Below are 21972 nucleotides of genomic sequence, written 5' to 3'. Positions count from 1 at the left end.
GATTGAGAAGAAAATGAAATAAAATGGTGAATATTTTTGTATTTTAATTTGCTACTTTTTCAACGCAAAATGAAACCGGTCTAGATGTCGGTCCAGATGGGGAAATCTACACCGCGGTCAATATCGATTTCAGCCAATCAAATTCGTGAATTCGGTAGTTCCCAGTCCTTGTGAGACACAGCCATATAATAAGATGTGTTATTTCAGTTTCTCGTCGGTGTATCTGTAAACCCTTGAGGGTACAGTAAAACTATGTTTTCCGTAGATATTGTTTCAGTATAATTCGTGTTTTATAGGCGTAAATTTACTTATATTATGTCCGACACTTTTGTCCAAAATTCGTCCGAAATTCGATTAAGTGTCCGAGAATCAAACGTCCGAAGTAAAATGTCCGAGTCGAATATTTTTGCAAGTGATGTAGCCTTGAACTGTGAGAATGAGCTACTTGCAAACCTGATAAACCTTAGGTGCATGAGCAGTCAGTTCATTGTTCTTTGCAAAACTTTGATATTCAGGTAAGTCGCATTACATTTGTTACATAAAAAGCTGTTCGCCCTTTTTAATAATAATAATAATAATAATAATAATGATAATGATAATGATAATGATAATGATTATACTAATACTAATAAAAATAATAGTAATAGCAATAGCAATAGCAATAGTAATAGTAATAGTAATAGTAATAGTAATAGTAATAGTAATAGTAATAGTAATAGTAATAGTAATAGTAATAGTAATAGTAATAGTAATAGTAATAGTAATAGTAATAGTAATAGTAATAGTAATAATAATAATAATAAAATTGAAAATATTCATACAGGGTAACCACTTCAGTTATAAAACTGATATCAATATGGGCCCTGTAAAATAACGCAAAGATGAAATGAATATATTAAAAGAAATAAAAAGGGAAATTTAACAATGCTTGCTTTTATTATGGAAAATTATCCTTACTATAACATTGCTTTTCTTTTACAATGTAGCTTCTTTTTAAGGTTAGCGCTCAGCGGCGCACAGTATACTAGTATAGCTCAGCATCTTTGCCATGCACGCGTGAGTTCTGGACTTTCGGTGATATTGCACGTGGTGCACGCGACTAAGAATGGAGTTTGCACGTGCGAGACTGTTATGCTCCGCAGACTGATACCTTGACTGCGTGAAAAGCACATGTTGACTCGCAAAATTGGCGGATTTCGAATGAAACAAATAAAAGGCAATCCAACTTAGCTAGCAGACTAGCTCCGCAATTGGCCTCTCTGAACATTTTTGCCCAGCGTGCGTTCATGTGTGTGTGTGTGTGTGTGTGTATGTGTGTGTGTGTTTTCTTTATCTTACCCGAACCGTGGTAGACTCGTGGTCAACCACCGTATAACGCGTATGCGCGTAGGCTATGAGTAGCGTTGCGTGACGGCGTGTGACATGCCATGACGTGTCCTGCATTGCCACGGGTCAGCTGATTTACGCGTGAGTAATGTCGGCGTTGTCAGAGTGGAACGATGATGAGGAGAGTGAGTCAGTCTTCAGACATCATGGAGCAGCCTCGGGAAGGAGTCGGCGACCAGGAGCCGCACTATTTTACCTTTGAAGTCTCTTGGGAGGTTGCGAACAAAGGTATTTCTCCTACATATGTTTGCTATGTGCGCTTTTTCGCTTGAGCGAACGGGAAGCTTGGTACCTATATATTCGCGCACACCCCGGGATGAAGTTGTAGGCAAATCAGAAGGCTTCCAGTGATTCGAGGTCTAGTTTTCGTACTTCTTGGAAAGACCTGCCATCTTTCGTCCTATCTTCTTGCTAGATTATCTCTATCATTCCTAATATTGCCAACCTGTAGGTTCGTTGGCATAATGCTTGGGTGCGCGTATCGACCACATGCCACGAGATGCTTGTGTATTTAGAAAGTATAATTCCGTCTGCTTCCTGCTTCTTAAAGTGAAAATGCACTTCCTTTTGAAGATCTCAGTCAAATATATGTTGCGCTGTGTCTGCTGTTACGAGCTGTTGTGGCTGAAGGTCTTTTTTTTTTTATCTCGGTGAGAAGTCTTTGTACACGGTTCAAAGGCGTTTGTTTTAGAATTAATTACATTGTAAGTTGTCAAGCAACTGAAGCCTGCTTCTCAGTCATTACAAACTTTGACAAAGAGAAGCTATGAAAGAAAATATTGTTTGCTCTTTGAAATGCTGTGATTTAAAGTTAACGCGTCAGAACTGATGGTGTAAATCAATTTAATCCTTCCTATGAAGTTTATGTTAAATCACAGTATTGTAAGATCTGAGCTTATATCAAAATATTTAAGCTTAATGTAAAATTAACTCTTTGAGGTATAATGCTTATTAATAAATTAATATCAAAATCAAATTAATATGCAATGTCAGCCACTAAAAAGCAGAAATCGGTATTGTACTTGTTGGGCAGATCAGTGAAAACATGTCAAACTAGTCAGAGACTCACAGGAAAGTCAAGTGTAATATCCTTAGCTAATTCAATCATTTTATTTCCAGTAGGACATTGAAACTTGATGGTTGTTGTTGTTGGTGTTGTTGTTGAAACACCGTACCAAGCATCATTCTTTGGGTTTTCTTTACAATCATAACACAATGCTTTTGTTTCTTGCTAACATTATAAACTGATTGATACCTTAGATTTCTTGCAAAAACATTTGTAGCTGAAAAACAATAATTGTCCAGACATGGTTTGTCAGTTTATGATAAAGAGAAACATATATGTACCCAGATCCAGCTGCATCTACTTTGCAAAGAAATCTTTAACATGAACTTCTATCTAATTTGACTAAATAAATATTTAAATTACAATATTTAGAGAGGAAGTAGCTGGGTTTTATGCAGCTCCTCTATCCTAGTTGAATTGAAATTTGTAGATCTTGGTTTTTGTGGAAAGAGGGAGACTGGAGAACCCGAAGAAAAACTCTTGGAGCAAAACGAGAACCAACAGCAAACTCAAACCATGGGCCGTAATCAAACTTGGGCTACACTGGTGAGAGGCAAGCACCCTCACCACTGTGCCATCCCTGCGCACCACTGAGTCTGCACAATGATTATTAGTTGATGGGTTTAGTATTACAGAGTATAAAGCTTTAATAGAAAATAAACACTTGTAAGAGAGTAACAAGAGGTTCAGAGAGCTTAGAACTGGACCACAAGGATAGTTGACTGTGGAGTAAAACCACCTGAAAGGCATGGTGCTGCACTGTGAAAGTACTGGAAAAGTAGTCACTTGAGTCACAGAAAAGTCCACCAAAATTTCCTAAGTATCATTTCTTCTATATGCTTGAAAAGATGCTGCCTTGCAAGTATTTAATTTTCAACATATTATTAAGTCACTTGAATAACTGACCCAAAGAAAGTATTCTCACACTAAGAAGAGAAAAGTACTCATAAAACTAATTATTAAAACCTGATTAATACTTACAAAACCAATTTAATTAAACTGGAAAGGCTAAAATCCACTGGCCCATTCCATACTGTTAGAATATATCCAGGATGGGATGCTAGTCCATCACAGGTTAAACCTCCAGCAATTTGTCCCTGGTTATTTTGGGAGGGGTGGGGGGGAATATGCTCTGTTAAAAGAGATTAGAGGGGTCTGTTTTGTTGTTCCAAGTGGCACGATTCAACCATCTGGAACAGGTATTGTTACTCCCTTAGGATGGGATGCTACTCCATCACAGGTGACCCCACTTGCACACTTTTTTTAATGTCAGATTGTCCAAACAATCACCAGTACCCATTTTTCCTGAGTAGATGCTCAAGCAGTTTGGGAGTAATATATGTGTCTCAATCAAGACATCATAACTAGCCAGGAAAGTTTAATTTAGTATTTAACATTTTTTTGCAGTTGGTGGGATCTACACTGTCATCAGATCTAAAGCACCTGCTGCAGTTGATGTACTTGGAAACAAGTATTGTTTGATAGGAATGTACAATGATCTCCAGTGTAAGACTGAGGTGGAAATGATGGAACCTGAAGATCCTAGCATGAAAGGAGCTGTCCAAGCCTTGAGAGACAGTGGAGTCGAGGTATAACTTTGAACGATTCTCTTCAATTTATTTCCTTTTGTATACTGTCATTGTCTCGTTCCAGCAAGTGTACCCAGCTTTCTTCAGATATTCATATTCCTATTCATGTTGCAACTCTTTTACAAACTTCTCATTTTTTAGATTGAAGTTTTCACAGATTCAGAGTGAAAGAGGGATTATAAATAAATATTTACTGGACTACTGCAAACTATCTAAAGATTATCTATTGGTTTCTTAAAGTTATTTATTGGTATCTTAGAGGGTAAAGAAAGACTGAACACTGTCATTAGGCTGCCTTCATATTTTTATTCTATATACTGTATAGTATATCATAGCATATCATCTTTCTTTGGAATCTAGAAATACACATGGGCTCCTGATTGTACATTTTGTGTCATTAATTTATTTATAAATAATTATTGTTGTGAAATTGCATCTGAGTGAGTACTGGTAATTTGCAGGACTATTTCTTTCATGTTTTGTCAATGGCTAGACTTGAGTTATGTAGTAGATACACTTTTACTACTGATTGTGTACATGTAGTACCATGGTCTCTCTAAAGCTGTCGGTTTTAAACAATTTACAAATTCTCCCAAACCTTGTAGAGTGTTTCTACATGTATGTCAATGGGAGAACCTCTGTGTTATAATTTACAAGTTAGAGCAGATAAAGGAATATGTGAGACTTTTAGCAAGCACATTCTTACAGGATGTATAGGAAATGTAACAAGTGGTTTTTCCTGTTCTTGTTTCTGTTTCTTGTCTTCAGACTCACTTTGGAAGATGGCTGATTGATGGATATCCCAAGGTAAATAGCTGATGAACTTCAAATCTGCTAATATGTCTTTTGCTCATCATACTTGTTTTCCTTTATGTGTATGTCCCAAATTGATTGATTTTAAATTGCATGTAGAAAAGTCTGAACTTTTCAACACAGCCTGACACTCGTATGATCACAGAGATCCAGCTGACTTGTCCCCAGTCATCTCAAAGTCCCGAAGAATATTAATGTGGGAAGCGCAAGTGAGCACAAGGAGTGATAGACACTCATGACCGCCACCCACTAAATGGACTTCTCGAGAGATGACTGGTGACCCAGCTGTCACGGGATCCGGCCAAATTAGTGTTAGCGTTCTGCTGAAAACCAAGTCAATTATATCGATTGTTGAGGTTTCATTTGATTACATTTTGTAGGTGGTTCTTTTCAACATTGGCTCCATTTACCACAAGTTAGGTCAGATGAAAGCTGATTTCTGGAAATACACTCACATTGGCATCCCTGACCCAGACACTGAGTCCAATGATGCTGTTGTTTTGGGATTCTTGGTTGCACAGTTTATTGGAGAGGTATGATCATCATTGATTGGTAAATCTGTTTCTCTGTGGCTGCTTTTATCATTCCTGCTCAGGGCTGTGCTCCAGAAGCACCTGGGTGCCACAGACAGCTAACTTTTGCCTTTGAGCAACTGGAAAAATTTACTTTTTTCATATAAGCTTAAGTGCCGGGATTTCATGGTTAGGAACCATTTGGCTCCTTGCAAATTTTCCTTGACCACAGACTTGCTGCTGGAAATTACAGTGACGTTTATTTACAGTTACTGTAGAACAATCATTTATTATATTATGCTGCCAACATCAAGGTTTGCTATGGCAGAACATCTGACTAGTGGTAGGCAAGAGTTTCCTAGAAAGGTAGTATTAAGGTGGTTGAGAGGCCCTGTTAGGGGGGGTACCCATGTCCCTTGTCTGAAATTCGCCACCAGCTATGTCGGCATTTCACAAGATTCCTATGTCGCCTGTCGGAATTTCGTCTCAGATGAGTTGTGTGGGAAATTTGACCTTGTTCGATTGAAACGAAGCTACATGTATAACACATTGTAATACCTTTGTTTATAAAAAAAAACCCGACACAGTGCTCTCAAGTCTCACGCATTGAGCATGAGGCTCACGCAAAGGAATTCAATCTTGCGCTCTCACGCTGAAACTATTATTGCTCACGCATTGAAGGTTCATTGCCGTTTGAGTCAAGTACACATATAATTATCTCTTTGCCAGTTGGATATAATTTACTCTTTGTACGCTTTGCACTTGCTTCGAACACTTTTCAGCAGTAGGAATTCTTATGCAGAACCAGCATTTCTCCGGTCAGAGGGTTTAATGATTACTTTAAGGTTACTTTTGAAGCATCACATTTTGACTCAGAATGAAGGAAAGGACTTCTTAGCGACTTCAATTTTTCAAAATTTCCTAAGGGGCTTGGGGGCATGCTGGGGGCATATTGGGGGCATGCTTTCTAAGGGCTTGAGCATGCTTTCAAGTGCTGAAGTTGGTAACTTCCTAGGGGATGTGGGGGCATGCTTCCCCCAGGAAATTTTGAAATTTAGACGCTTGGAATTGCTATTTTCAGCCTTTTTCCAGTCACTATTTGGACCCAAAGTACAATCGAACCTATGACTATTTTTACCATGTTTTTGTTTAACAACCGTTCTTTAACTCAAAATCTCAATGGCCTTAATCAGATAATCTCTCCTATCTATAATCTTCCTTTGAATTTGGCATAACCCTTACTTTCTGCTGAAGATGAGATGACCTTGGCAGCTTTTTCCTGTCTCTCTTTTCCTTCCATAATGCCATTTGTGGATAAATATGGGTTATTGACCAAGTGAGAGGTCAAGATGTCTGGATATTGGCCAAGTTCTTTTTTTGCATGTTTATGGACCAAGACAGAGTCGAGGTCCATAAACTCGCAGAAAAAGAACGAGGCCAATATCCAGCCATCTTGACGGAACAAGCTTGGTCAATAAAGGATTTATTATATGGCTTTCGGGGACATTTTTCTCGCGGGATGCGCCGGGTAGTCCCGAGCGGGCAAGAGAGCTCCATCTTGCCCGCTTGGGTAGCCAATCACAGTGCAGGATTTGATTCATCTTGCCCGCTCACGATGCTAGCCATATAATAATACAACTTCATATTCTTTTACTGGTGACCCACTGGTAAAAATATGAAGCAGACTTTTGAGGATCTCTTTCCTTTTTCCTTAAGCGTGTTTTTAGGCATTTTAGGGCACTGCTCACTCAGCTGAGAGTGAGAAAAATACTCAGCAATGACTGACTCGATTTATTCGACTTTGGATGTTTTAGCATATATAAGAAAGCCTGGGTTTCACGACCGAACGACATCACGTGTGAAAGAGGAAAACACATTTAAAACTCTAGAAATGCGTCTTCACTTCGACTCAGACATTTAAAACAATCACTGCATTCTCAGTTCTGAAATTCATTGTCAGTCTATCTTGCCATTGGTGTCGCTTTCCCTATTTCGCTGGAGTAGTCTGTCATTCATCACCAATTCAAAGCTCTCATGTCGCCATTTCAAGGCCATGTTGCTTGTCAGAATTTACCCCTAACAGGGTCTCAGCTGAGTCTAAACAGTTTCCAGCAGTTAGATTTTGATGCGTCATTAACAGTCACTCTTTATCACTTGATGCTACAATCATGGTATCAAAATATCACCCAATCATTGGTAAACACATTGTTAACATTTTCCTGAACAATAGGTTACCATTGCAACAGCATGATCTGCTAAAAAGCACCCTTAATTACAGCTTTAGGGGCTTATAATTCAAAAACGGCACAGTGAAATTTTTTTGTATTTTCAAATTTTGATAAGCATGATAAGACACAACTTTTGGCAAAGTTTTAAAAAGTCTGTACATAGGGTTCAGAGCCTCCTTAAGGTTTTCAAAATTTAAGGTGGATCTGAACCCCATGTGTGATGAGCCGTAAGATGGCCACTACAAACCTGGTGTCTTGATTAATGTCAAACAACTGAGTTTAGAAGTTTCACTTTTGAGAATTACCAAATTGATTGAAATGAGCTGCTCTTCTTCTTTGTTTTGAAGCTCTTCGGATTCTTAGTCAGTACTCTTACTGTTAAAAGTATACAGTACATAATCACATTTACTATAATAATGTTTACTGACAAAAGATTTCAAATGAAAAGTTCAGGAAGATTTATAATGGCTAGTGAAAGACTGTGTCCTTGAGATTGAGGTAGAAAGCTTAATGCCAAAAGCTCCTTTATTTTTTCAGCAGGTGGTTGCATATGAGTACACATTTTCGTAAATGACCAGCTCTTGCAATCACCTTTTGTATTCCCAAGGTGGTCACTTGCAAGAGCTTCAACTGTACATTTTATTTTTATCTTGCTTATTGACCAATTGAGATGTAAATATCTCTCTTTGTACAGTTTCGAGCCAGATATGATCCTAACACACCTATAGTTGCACATTTTCATGAGTGGCAGGCCGGTGTGGGGCTGGTTTTATTGCGCACAACAAACGTGGCTGTAGGGACAGTTTTCACCACCCATGCAACACTTCTGGGAAGATACCTATGTGCAGCTAATGTGGACTTCTACAACAATTTGGACAGGGTAAGTTATAAAAGATGGCAGAAATTTTACTAACTCAGCTGTAACAGCTGATACTGTTTGTAGCATGAAGTCAAGTGACTAAGGAATATTTCTAGTACTCCCCATGCAAACTTTGCTAGTCCAACTGTGGCTTACAGTCTCTGCTGTGGTTACTTCTAATCAACAATATTGGTTTGCATCATAGGTGAACAATGTGTGCACGCGTGCAGAGTGTTATGTAGCTGAATACCTATTTACGGTATTCATTGTGGGCCCATGATGTGAGCCAATAGTACATATTATTGGTACCCTGTTGTCTTGTGGACTGAGGTGTAGTGTCAGGTTTTTCTGATAGCAGAACACAAAGACAGGTCATGCTTGAACCATTAGCCATGGCATGCCCGCATGCTTTAACCTGATGGTAAATAAGGATATCCATCTGCAGTCAGGACCAGAACTTGTGCTTGTATTCATAGCATGACGCAACCAGGTGAACATACCTCTGGATGAGGTGCTGGTTAATTGCAGGTTACACTCCCCTCCTTCCCTCCCTCCCTATCCCCACCCATTCTACCCCCACCCTCTCAGATTTATGTAACTGTCCAGAAACATCTTCTGATCTAAACTTTTTTTTCTCTTTGAACAGTTTGATGTTGACAAGGTGAGTGAGATATTTCAGCTTGTATTCACTGCTACATACAGTATATCTACATCAGATTCTACATCAAGACCAAGTCTTTGTAAAGTCCAGAATATGATCCATTGTATTATGATTTATTGCAAATTAATTAAAAACAACATGTATTCTGCTCTACTTTATTTGTTCCATATCGTGGGGGGGGGGGGTCAGGAAATTGTATTTGTTGGTAGCTTGTTGGAGTGTTGTAGTTATATCTTTGCTGCCCTAATTATGTCCCTTTGATTGCAGGAAGCTGGAGATCGCAAGATTTATCATCGTTACTGTCTAGAGCGTGCTGCTGCTGCTAATGCTCATGTGTTCACCACAGTTTCTCACATCACGGCAGATGAAGCTGAACATTTGCTCAAAAGGAGACCTGGTAGGATGCTCCATCAGTGTAGTTTAAATTTGACTTCTTGCAGCCTGTGTGGAAAACAGTAACTACTATACAGACAATAAAATATGTAATACATGTACATCCTTAGTATAAATGTGTACTGGCAAATTTAATGCTGGGGGTAAGCCTGCAATGGACTATAATCCCATCCAGAAATACTCCTACTCGCTTTGTGTTACGAAGACACGAAATAGGCACTGGCCTGATAGTCCATTGGGCTTGGATGAGGACATTACCTACCTACCTACATGTACAGTGATAATTCCGTGTGAAATAAAAAGTGGTACAATAACTTCTTCACCTAGGAATGTCTTGAGCAGACACTATTGTCAGATTATGCATAAGAAACACTTGCATCATGGGTTTTACAAAATGTCTTCTCTATACCAAGTAATGTTTCATTCTTTTTTGTAAGAATCTGTTGTTGCCTTCTGCATGCGGCCCTTATTTCATTCCACCAACATTGCCTTCTATTTTGTCTTAATTACACTCGTCTGGTACATGTACTTTGGTTTCGTGTGTGACTGTGTGTGTTTTTTTTAACAGAAATTGTTCTGCCCAATGGCCTGAATGTTATTAAGTATACGTAAGTGGTATTTTAACTAGTCCATTCTGTCGATATTGTAATAGTATTCTGTGAGGTTCTATAATCTGTGCTTGTGCAGAAAATTGTTGCAGAAATTTAGAGGTAATGGGTGTGATACAGAGTTCAATTATTACAAATAAATAATATCTAGATTTTTAAAAGTGAAGTTAAGTATTAGTTAAGTAATGTTCCTTGAATATAAAAGAATATGCCAGAATTTGACATTGAGAGGAATATTTTTTTAAAAAAAGTCTTACAAGGTAGGGATTATTTAGCCTAACTAAAGGAAAAAGAATTTATTCTACATGGTCTTCACCTTTGATTGAAGTTCTTTAATATGTAGAGCTAATTTTGATTATTACAGAACATGATTAACATTGTGGAACAGTGATGAATTTCTAATTTTCTGGCAGAAGACAAATGTTTGTTCAATCTAAGTTGTAAGACCTAAGAAGTTTATTTGTCCTTGAAACAAAAATGTTCAACTTGTGTTTGTAGTCATGCTCCTGTGACTAGGCACGAGGAAGGAGTTACTTGAAAACTTATCTATGTCATGGCAACTTCTAGTAAAATAACATTAAAATGGTTTGTTTGTTTAGAGCTCTGCATGAGTTCCAGAATCTGCATGCCATTTCAAAGGAAAAGATCTGTAATTTTGTGCGAGGTCATTTTCATGGGTATGTATAGATCACAATGTAAATTTTTGCTTACTTGAGTATGGTTTTGACATGCATATAATTCTGTTGAACGTTATATGTTATATGTTGAACGTTATATGTTATATGTTTATTTATGATTTTTTAACCTCTTCCATTTTGCCATAGTTTGTATGCCTTGTGAATTGAAAGCTAGAATGTGTCAAATGAATGCATCCCGTTTGTTCGCAGACATTTAAACTTTGATTTGGACAAGACACTCTTCTTCTTTAGTGCTGGAAGGTGAGTTAAGAATACTTTTAAATACATGTATGCTGACTACAAGCAATGCATCTCACTCACAGCTGCTATTCACTAATTAAAGTAACATCTTTTTCATCAGTATGATTTTGAAGTGCTTGACATGAACCCTTCACTCAGGAGACTGGCTCAGCTTAGCTTTAGCATAGCTTATCTGAACCTCAAACAACAGAACCTTTTGAAACAGCCAAAGGACATTTCTGGACTATGGATGTTAAATTTGACTGCAAATACGATTTTGCGAAGCAATCTTTGTATTTAAATATGATGTTTTCTTTGATACACGCTGCAGTACACCTCGTGGAGTCTGTATGTACGTGTGTCATTGCTTAAGTAACTTGTGAACAGACTTCTCCTCTGCAGGCGGGCAGAGGTAGCTGAGGGCGGTCTGGGGAGGAAGAAATGCACGCTGGTGGCTTGTTCACTCGCGTAATTTTTTGTGCGCGCTTGCCAGGAGCCTATTCACAGGCTATTGCTAAAGTGAAAGTTTTGCAAGTCTGTAGTAAAGAAAAAACCATAAGTTTTCCTGGAGACGAAAATCTCAATCCTCGGTTTGTTGGAGAATTGCTTGTGTTAGGTTACCCTCACTGCACGAAAAACGTTCGCAGTCTTTAAACCTCTATCTTTCCAGGTATGAATACTTCAACAAGGGCGCTGATCTTTTTGTAGAATCTCTAGCAAGGCTTAACCATCTTCTAAAGGTGATTTTTGTCTTTTATTGTCAGTAGCACCTGCAAGTTGTAAAATACATTGACGGCCAACATAATTGGCAGTGTGTAGATCCTGTTCAGTTTAATAGGAAGCTCTTAACGGGGCCAGAAATGTAACGCTTCTGGTAATTTAAGCATGACCATACAGGCCAAGTTGAAGGTCTTTGAAGAGTACGTTAGTTCATTGTTAAATTTCATGTTAAGACTGACGTAGAACCTTTCGTCTTAAATAGGCTTAGTAATACGTGTTTGTTTTCGTCCAAATCAAACTTATTTTCAAATAATGAAATGCCTGAAATGGTCTTGTCTTTTTCACGGTCAGTTTAGCTGAAAGCTGTTTTGTCCAGAGGCTGTATGTAATATGCCTTGTTAATTTTCTCCAGGTCAGTGGCAGTGATATGACTGTAGTGGCATTTCTAATTTTTCCCGCGCGGACTAGCAACTTTAACGTAGACTCACTGAAAGGACAAGCTGTTACAAAACAGCTCCGGTAAGAACTTCAACTGCTATAATTTCATGTTCAGCGTATTGTATTCTATGATTTAACTTTGTAGCATCTCAGTTTCTCCAGCTTGCTGGTTTCGTATTCAGCATAATTGAAAATGCCATTTGCCACTTAAGAAACGAGAAGAAGCTTGGGGCAGGTCGCATCACGCACTGGCTTGTGGGACCGTTATTAGGGACAATCTCGCAAGCGACTGCGAGATGGGACTCGCCCCAGGTTTCCTCTCGTCTCTAAAGTGGCCAATGTTTTCATTAATTACGGTTTTCGCATTTCTAGAGACACGGTGACTGAAATCCAAGACAAAATAGGCAAGCGAATATACGATTCTTGTCTCGGGTAAGTTCTGTTTTTAATCGCTTGTTGATAGTAAGGTCACACTTGTGAAAAACTGTTTTGTTACATTGACCGTGAACATCAACATATCGTATGTTATCATGGTAATGTCTGTACGACTCAAGACCAAGATAATTTCTTAACAATATTGAGTCACCATGTGAAGTTTATATGAAATAATTCATATAAGAACTGCGGTTGTAGATGAAAGTGAAGAATGATCATCGCAGAAGATATGAACTCAATTAACTGACTTCGCTCCCAATGTGTGGCTTCATAGCTCAGTTGGTGGAGCATGGCACCGGTATCGCGGAGGTCACGGGTTCGAATCCCGTTGAAGCCCTGATTTTTTCAGGTTTCTTCTTTCCAATTGCTTAAATTGGAAAATTAACTGCGATGATCATTCTTCACTTTCAATATTGAGTCACATTGTGAGATTCCAAGGGAAAATAAGATTAAAGGCTTCCCTTGTTTCTTTGTCTTTATACTTTGATTAATGAAAATTACAACACAATTCTTCTTTACTTCCGAAAGAAGTCTTAGCTATAGGCGTGGGTTATCTCAGCCATTAAAAGGAGCTGAATAACTGGCCTGATAGAGGCAGATATTGTAGGGAGTGAATTAGGAGAGGCACACGCGCGAGGGGGAGGACGCGCGAGGTATGGGACCTGTGATTTTAAAATGCGTGCGCAAGAGGATAAATTTTTTTCATAAAGACAACAGAGAGACTGAGATAAACAAACTCGAGAAAAGAAATTGAGACAAAATACAAAGGAGCGAGGCCATGACAACTTTTTTTATTACGTTTTCCGCTAATAATCACTCGTGTATGTCAAAGAGATGCCTTCTTCACATGTGCCAATTATGTTCAACTTGACTTGCGAATCGTATATCGTTTTAAACTCAATATTCGGGTCACTTCCTGAGGGAAAATAAGTTTCAGTCAGAGATAGATAACATTAACAGACTGGCAACTATTTGACGTCTTAACATAGGGGAAAGCTTCCAGATGGTACGAAACTTTTAGACGCTGACGAGATAATCAAGCTAAAAAGATGTATTCTTGGTGCCAAGGTAATAAATACTCTTAGAATAATTCAACCGCGGTAACTCTCTGATCAGTTTCGATTACGGACAAATGTACCTGGAAGACATCTTAAAGCACAACGAGCATGAAACAATGTTTTAAGAGGTAAAAAAGTGCGTTGACACTTTCTTGCTTTAATTTCCAACTGAGACCATCCCGAATTTGTTTTTTACGATATCAGTACATTTGCAAGGACACAAGTTAAATGAATAAAGAAGCTATAAATTGAAATTTCATCTTCATAATCCGTCTGATGAATCAAGTCACTTTTTAAAAAGACTCTATCTGAAAACGTATAACGACATGTGTCTTTCTAGAAGTTGGTTTTCTCTAGCGACGGAGTCGGAGTCGAAATCAGAAACACAGAGCAATACGATCTAGTGAAAACTGCATCGTTGGAGTCGTAAACCAATCACAGTGGTCGATTTCAGGCCTTGCAATCGGTTTGTTCTTCCGCTTCTGCTTCCGACTGCGACAGTCTAGTTTCATTGAACCGTAAGTGGAATCGGAAGAAAATGGAAACGTTCTGATTCTTCCGACTTCGATTTGGTCAGACTTCACAAGGTTGTAAGCGCGCTTACGACTCCGTCTTCAAGTACGACTCCGTCGCTAGTGAAAGCCAGCCTTGAGGGATCGCAAAGTGCCCTCTACATTTGTAATTGTGATATTTCTGTTGTCGTTGTTTTGCAGCGTCCTAACCTTCCCGCCATTGTAACTCATAATATGTTAGAAGACAGTGTGGATCCTATTCTCTGTCACCTTCGACGAACACATCTTTTCAACAATCCGGATGACAGGGTCAAGGTACTTCAACGTTATTTAGGTCGTCACACAACACTTCCTGCAAAGAAGCATTGCGTGACGCGTGACCACCCAAATAACGCCCGCGATTGGCGTTATTCCTCACTTGTCAGTCACTACATTGCTGTTGTTTGTTCTCATCATTAGGTTATTTTCCATCCTGAATTTCTGTCGACCATCAGCCCGCTTCTTCCAATGGACTACAGTGAGTTCGTTCGTGGCTGTCATTTAGGAGTGTTTCCTTCATATTACGAGCCTTGGGGATACACTCCAGGTAAAACATTAGTGTACTTGTGTGACAGACGCCTTGATTATCAATGTCAAATGGTACACCACTGTTTTGATCGCACGTACATGGTGCATTAGAGCGGTTTTCATTTGACTATTGAAAACTAATATTGGTTTTGCATCAACTACGCTACTCGATTGGCTTAAAAAATCTCGCGCCACTTTTTCGTCCAATCAGAAGTAAAACCAAAACCAATCGTGACTCATTCGGACATGTTTCCCCGCGCTTCTTGTCCGCTAGATTTAATTACTTTGAGTTTTGATTGATTCACTGTATTGTCTGTGTAGTTTGTGATTGGCTAGAGTGATTAGCTTTGGTTTTGTTTTCAAGACACTCAATTGAAAACCGCTCTAACAGACTTATTAGAACTCGAAGCAAAATGCAAAAGGAAGCTTAATTGTTTCTACATCTGACTAGTCGAGAAATAATTCCGTCGCTGTTATTAGGTAGAGGACGTCGCTAAGTCACAAGTATTGTATGTAAGTTATGTCATGAAAAAGCGCTTTATGGATACTGCTAGTCAAGGTCTTTGGAAGTAGGTACTCAGCATTTGAATCCAGTTAGTCTGCGAGCAATCTCTCTTTTGCTCGGAAATCCGTGGGGAAAAACGCAAAACAAGTGAACTTGCAAGCGTGACTCCAAGCTTGACATGCGAGCGGTGAGCGGCGAAGCCGTGAGCCTCGCGGGCGTCGAAAGACGAGCGCTCACTTTTCGCTCGTCTTCCGACGTCCGCAGTACTTGCTGCTCGCGGCTTCGCATGTTACGCTCGCACGCTCACGACCGCTCACTTGTGCTGTGTTTTTAAGTTTTTATCTACGGAATTTCGAGCAAAAGAGAGACTTCTGGCAATCTAGAATCCAGTCACCTCTCTTCGCTTCCAGTCGCTTTGGTGCGAACCACAAATCTAGTCAGGAACGATAATAAGTTACTGTATTCGCAGGAGGATGGAGTCAAAAAAAATGGTTTTGTCAAAAGACGGAAAGTAATCTTGAACATTGTACAAAACTCTGAACCTCTAACCTCCAACCTTGTTATTTTTGTACAGCGGAATGCACCGTGATGGGAATCCCCTCCGTATCCACCAACTTGTCAGGGTTTGGTCGGTTCATGGCAGAACACGTGACCGATCCTACATCTTATGGCATTTATCTTGTGGACAGACGATTCAAATCAGCGGAGGAATCCATTCAAGAACTCACACAGGTAAAAAATTCATGGCGTCTGACATGTTTTCTATCACAGAGAATATAGGAACATATTTGAACGGCGGGAGAAAGATTTAAGACACTAGAGATCATCACAGTCTTAGCAGTCTCAGTAGGCAGTTGTGAAATTAAAGCCTGAAAAAAATTCAGGCCTGAACGGGATTTGAACCCATGACCTCAGCGATAACGGTGCAGTGCTCTACCAAATGGGAGCTGATCACGTTGTGAGCTCTTTTGTCCTTACTGGGTATTTTACCAACTGTAGTGACCAGACTCGTTCAGAACCCGTTCTTACAAGTTGCCTTAGACAGGAATTTACGTAGCGCGTCCTCTTTAGAGAACTGTTAAATTTTCTGCACAAAATTTCTTCCTCGAGCTTAGGTGCTCGTAAGACCAGCGCTTACCTTCTTGTTTCCAAAACTCAGCGTACTGCTGCTTCCCCGTAATGCGATGGTAGGCCTTTAAACTCGGCTTGCACACAAAACAACATGTAATACATCCTGCTCAACTTCCTGGGGACGGTTAATCGTGCTGCGTCATTTCAATATTCAGCACTGATATTTCTGTAGCTCCATCAGAAACTGATTTGCTTACGCTAATGAGGGAAATAGTATAAACAAAGATTTCCCTAGACTTCTGGGTAGAGCCAGTTACTTTGAATCTTCCCTCTTATGTCATGAACTGCACTGGACTGGCCAGTGCTCGAACCAGGACTGCTCAGTTAGAGATCCAACACACTGTTCGGCATAGAGCCACGACTGCTCCCACGGCCCGTGAACCGAACGTGTTGTTTTTTTCTGTATGGAGTTCAGGAAAGGGACAATCTTCTTCACTTGAGATATTTCGTTGGTATTAAACCCATTTCAACTGCCCTTAATATCTGTTGCTGAGTACATAATGAAACAGTGTACTTTTTTTGTCACAGTACATGATGAGCTTTTGTAAACTGACAAGAAGACAGCGAATTATTCAGAGGAATAGAACTGAACGACTCAGTGAACTCTTGGATTGGAAGAGTCTTCATAGGGTAAGTTTGTTAATTAGTTGCTTACGAAGCAGTCTTTTGAGACAATTTCCAAACGATAATGTGAACAGGCCCTAACACCAACACTCCAGGTAATATTATTAGAAGCTATTAGAGATTGGCAGATTCTTGTCTAGTTCCTGTACGGCTTTCTCCCAGGCCTTCACGGGCAATTGATTTCGGTGTTGTGTCCGAGACGAAGTTTTCGCCTCGAACTACGTGACCTGAAAACGATTGACCGAGGCGAAATATCGAGGCCTAGGAACTAGGCAATGTAGATTCGTCTCCAGTCCTTTTGAATTATCATCATGGAGAAGTGAGGACGAGTCAGGGCAAAGTAGAGCGCGTCTCAAGTTGCCACCAAAACTACTGTACAGCGGTTAAAGGTACTGCGTATCTGCAGTTTTTATGACTGCTGTTACTAGCGAATGCCTGTTATAATTTAAAGTTGTGACATTTTCAACTTTTAAGCCATAAATTAAGTCAAAAATGCCAAAGAAATCCATAATTGTCATCCATCAATTTTGTTGCCCGGTATTTCGGTTTGTGTCTTTCGTTTTTGTAACGTTTTCATACAAACCTGGAACTCATTACATTCCAAACACTCTTGTAAAATTCAAGGCGGTTTCAACAAAACGTAGGATATATTTTGGTCGTTTTACCGCTTAGTAATCTTTGAACATTGTTTGTTTGGTGTTATTGTTTACTTTTGTATATATTACATGATAACAGCCGCTTCTTTTTATTTCAGTACTACTCGCGGGCTCGACTGCTTGCTTTGCATTACCTTCATCCGGACAAGTACGAGAAGCCCCGCCTGATTGATGAAGTGGTGAGCTCGGTTCTTGGTTAATGGGTAATCCATACATCTTTCATACCACCGCACTAATAATTGCACTAGTTGCACTGCTAGGTGCACTGTGCACTTTCGAGTGCAAGTAGACTGTGGCAAACTAGCCTGTAAGCAGACTCACCTTGAGGTCACGCGCGCGCGGCGAAGAGCGAGTCCGCGAGATGGTCCGCGTGCGAAACGATCCGGTAGGAAGAGTCTGGTGAAGGACGTCAAACTAGTCTCCTCGCGACTTTGCTGCTCGCACCAGTGCTCCCCAAACGTTAGCCTTTTCGCAGGCTAGAGGGAAACGTCACAGGTTTTTGTTTAAACTTTATATTTTATACATGGTCGAAAACGTTTTAAGATCCTCGGGCTTATTAATCGGGGGATCTTCGAGAGGTTGGACAATTTATCGTAAACAATAGGAACTCCATTGGTTGATCTTTAAGGGTGTCCGAAAAACTGCAAGCAAATTGTTTGAATTAGTTAACGGCCCAGTGTACGGCCTGCTAATTAGTGTGGTATCCCTCGGAGATATTCAGGAAAGGTTGTTTACCATTTACCTCCAAAAATGAGGACATTTCAGTCGAAATATAAATTGTAAGACCATTTTGACTTGCCTGAAGGAAAATCTCCAACCTAAATGGGGTACCGGTTAAAACTTCTTGTCGATTGTTTCTTTTTCATGATCTTTTTCTTCGTACTTGCACGACCCCTAAGCTACTGAGCTTTATTGTTAATCGTGCTTAAATAAAGGTTGTCTGTCTGCACTGACACATTGCACCTCGTTGAGTTGTAGTTCAATCACGTGATCATAAACCTGTTTTCACTTGCGACCTGTTTCTTGTTTTTCAGCAAATGAATTTTAACTATCCGCGCCCAGGCTCTGCTCCGCCATCTCCAGCTCCGTCTGAGTGTGGTTCTGATTCCAACGAAGACGAAGACGAAGAAGATACGAAACATCGACTTTTCACCAATTGAAGTCTTATATCTCATACGTTAAATTAAAATAGGCAAGTCTTCCTTCGATTCTTACGTACAGTAGCCTGCGAGTAAGATGCCCCACAGAGCTTACAGGCTAATGGAATCTGAGGGGTTTAGATAATGTAAATTTCCTTGGCCATCTGGGGCTGCACTGGGAAAAATCTAGTGTGAATTGTAGTATCGAGGCAATTATTAGCTACGTTGAACACGCGGCTTGCTTCCCAAACCGTAGATCGTGAAACGTATGTCACGCTATCGTTGTGGCGATAGTGTGACACAGAGTCGATCTTTAATTGTAGAAAAAGTCCCCCGGTTCTTGGAGTTAAAGCAAACCACGTTTTTCTTCTTTGTTTTCAAATGATTCTTCCCATTGGACGAGGAAATCCTTCGATATTTTAGTTATATATTTAACGCGTTTAATCCACACTCACCAGCGCTTTTATGATATACGATGAATTGTGTGTAAAGCCCGGCTTTCACTAGCGACGCGAGCGCAAACGAAAGCAATAGCGATAACCCCAGTGACACGAAATTCGACGCAAACACAAGCACAAGCAAAATCATCCGAACCTTCCGCCATTTTGGAAAACTGTTCAGGCGCGAGGTAATCTGGATCCAATGTGTTCATTGGCCAAACATAACCACGTGTGGTAAATATCCTTGTGCTGGCGTTATGCCCGAGCGGTATTTCGTTTTCACTTGTTTTGCAGCGCAAACGCAAATTTTGATCCTTATTCTTGTGCTTGCGCTTGTGTTTATGCCTGCGTCAAGGCCGTTTTCACGGTGAAATAAGAATTATTGTGTTTGGGCTTGTACTTTCGTTTGTGCTAACGTCGCTAGTGAAAACCAGGCTTAAGAGGTCAGCGGTGGTATATATCAGGTGTGAAAATTATGGATCTGGTTTATATTATTTTTAAATTACTTCAGTCATTATTAAGATAGCACGATTTTAATTTTACTGATTTATGTTAAGTAGCGTACTAATCGCAATTTTCACTTTAGGTGTAAGATATATTTGTTTGGGATATGCACGCAAATTTGGTTCGTGTTATCCGTATTTTAAAAACTAGTATAGGTAATCAAATGATGAGGAGTGAAATTAGGAAATAATTTCACGCGCGTTTTGCCAAAATTCTAAAAATTAGGATTTTTACAAAACGTAAGTGAAATTATTTCTTAATTTCACGAGTATATTATTTAATTGCCTTTTAATATCATGGGTGACAAATTACACCTACAGTCTTAGGTTTTTGACTTGTTTGTTGTATCGAGAAGTTTCGCGCCAAACGTTCGCATGGCAATTTTGTAATTTCGCATGTGAAATTACAAAATAGCCTTGAAATTATGCGCCAAATTTTAGGAGTAATTTGTCGCCCGTGATATTATGTATAGAATTGCCGGTTACACAAGGTTTGTTACGTTTGTTACGTGTACTGAATAGTTTTGTATTTGGCTGGAAACTGAGTAATTGTCTCTTGAAAGCCGTCTAGTATTGGAATGCATGAGAAAGGTTACTGGATTGCCGAAGTAATTTTCACAAGGTAGTAGGCAAAAGTAAAGAAACTCGTATTTAATTTCATCAGTGTAGTGCAAGTCTGAACCATGTTAGAGTAGTTTTCAATTGAGCGTCGAGAACAATCGTACGCACGCTCTCTGATTGGTTTAAAAATTCGCGCCACCTATTCAACCAATCAGATATTAAACCAAACCCAAAGGTTGCTCGTGCGTGTTCTCCTGCGCGTGGCGACGGTTATGGTTTCTGATTGGCTCATTGTGTTGTCTACGAGTGCTATGATTGGCCATTGTGATTCCTTTGGTTGTAGTTTTAAGACTCCTTTTTGAAAACCACTCTAGAGGTACTTAGTTTCCTTTGTATTTAATCAAATGTCAAAACGGAATAATAAATACGACATTCTGGCATTGTGCAAGAAATAGAGAACCGAGAATTGAACGGAATAAAATGCAATTACAGTGACGGGTTAATGAATGTTTCTCAGTTCTTGAGCTATACGATTTTGTAGGTTGTTATTAGGCTTTTCTCCACATCTTATCAGTGTTCCTATTCTTTCTCTCGTTGTGTAGGCTTCTCCGTGTTGGGGCCTCCCCTCTTATTCTAGTATGCTGCTGTATTTCTTCGCTGTGTCTCCCCACATACACCTATGCTACTCCTCCAATCCCATCTCTCTTAGCACTGCTACTGCCACTCCCTTACGCCCTTCCCTTCCTGTCTTCTTCCTGTTACTACTCTTCCGCCTTCTTCAGTCACGCCAGCTGCTGCTTTTCGTCCTCTCCCTGCCCTCGCCCTCCTTACCAGCTTCAGCAACCTACTGCTCCTCCTTTCCATGTTGTCTCACCTCTTACTCTTCCTTTTCATCAGCATCTCGACATTGTAAGCGTCGTGATCTTATTGCAATAGGCCAGTATCGATATATTTTTTTCCCTTTATTGTTTTTTTTATAGTTTACTTGCAATTCACACTACTTACAACACTGGCACAACTACTTATTACAGAAGTGACAACTGTTTACCACAGTAATACAACTACTAACACTACTTACACTACTTAACAATACGATGCAATTACAGAACTTACTCAACAAAACAACACATTTACCCTTTTTAAGTTACGATACTAATACTTACACTACTTACAATATAATACCATTACTGATGCTTCTTACATTCATATTGTAACAAAAGTAGCAAAACTCTAATAACTAATTTTGCCACTGAGACTGATTATCTATTGTAATTGAATTAAATTAATTTAACTTTCGGATTTTTCAGCTTTCCATTGCAAAGATAGCGCTGACTACAATTCAAGAAAATTGAAAGTTTTTTCCAACATTTTGCAAGAAGAAGAATATTTTTGAGTTTGCACAACTGAAATTCCAAACTTCCGGGTTAGGTTTGGACTTGTATTTGGGGGAAGATCGTAGTCCTTAAATAGTAGCTGTATTTTAGATGGTGTAGATACATTAGAATTCAGCTTGACAGTGAGTTCTAGAGGACACAAACAAAAGAAAGAATAAAGCTGTCATTCAATTGCCTTTGTTTGTGTCCCCTAAGCCTCACTGCCAAGCTGAATTTTAATATGTCGAAAACGGTCTATTAGCGTTTTTTTATGTTGA

The 21972-nt window shown here is 39.5% G+C and overlaps 1 protein-coding gene across 2 annotated transcripts; it reads left to right on the top strand.

The window, feature by feature from the left end:
* Nucleotides 1-1452: 1452 nt before the first annotated feature.
* On the top strand, nucleotides 1453-20824 carry LOC110044447 (glycogen [starch] synthase-like). 2 transcript variants are annotated; one of them, XM_089289531.1, is made up of 20 exons: nucleotides 1453-1614; nucleotides 3860-4041; nucleotides 4810-4848; nucleotides 5235-5387; nucleotides 8289-8474; nucleotides 9100-9114; nucleotides 9382-9511; nucleotides 10076-10115; nucleotides 10715-10792; nucleotides 11003-11053; nucleotides 11703-11772; nucleotides 12165-12271; nucleotides 12563-12622; nucleotides 13615-13693; nucleotides 14397-14510; nucleotides 14655-14781; nucleotides 15842-15999; nucleotides 16927-17028; nucleotides 17777-17857; nucleotides 18713-20824. In XM_089289531.1, the coding sequence occupies exons 1-20, from the start codon at nucleotides 1500-1502 to the stop codon at nucleotides 18836-18838; spliced, it is 2013 nt and encodes a 670-aa protein (XP_089145657.1). In that variant the 5' UTR covers nucleotides 1453-1499; the 3' UTR covers nucleotides 18839-20824. The 2 variants fall into 2 exon arrangements, with proteins under 2 accessions (XP_089145657.1, XP_089145658.1); XM_089289532.1 differs by having other exon boundaries at nucleotides 17777-17881; nucleotides 18713-18846.
* The last annotated feature ends 1148 nt before the right edge of the window (nucleotides 20825-21972 follow it).

The sequence above is a fragment of the Orbicella faveolata genome, unplaced genomic scaffold, assembly GCF_042242905.1.
Source record: "Orbicella faveolata isolate gen_17 unplaced genomic scaffold, um_ofav_v1 contig_2, whole genome shotgun sequence".
Classification (NCBI taxonomy): domain Eukaryota; kingdom Metazoa; phylum Cnidaria; class Anthozoa; order Scleractinia; family Merulinidae; genus Orbicella; species Orbicella faveolata.
Note: the sequence above shows the minus strand (reverse complement) of the source record. Positions and strands in the feature narration are given on the sequence as shown.

What these genes read in the sequence shown, in the direction of transcription:
- LOC110044447 (XM_089289531.1), top strand. Translation starts at nt 1,500, where the DNA reads ATGATGAGGAGAGTGAGTCAGTCTTCAGACATCATGGAGCAGCCTCGG. An exon ending in CTGAATGTTATTAAGTATAC is followed by an intron (nt 10,116 to 10,714) that starts GTAAGTGGTATT and finishes TTGTTTGTTTAG; the next exon opens with AGCTCTGCATGAGTTCCAGA. An exon ending in GATGTATTCTTGGTGCCAAG is followed by an intron (nt 13,694 to 14,396) that starts GTAATAAATACT and finishes GTTGTTTTGCAG; the next exon opens with CGTCCTAACCTTCCCGCCAT.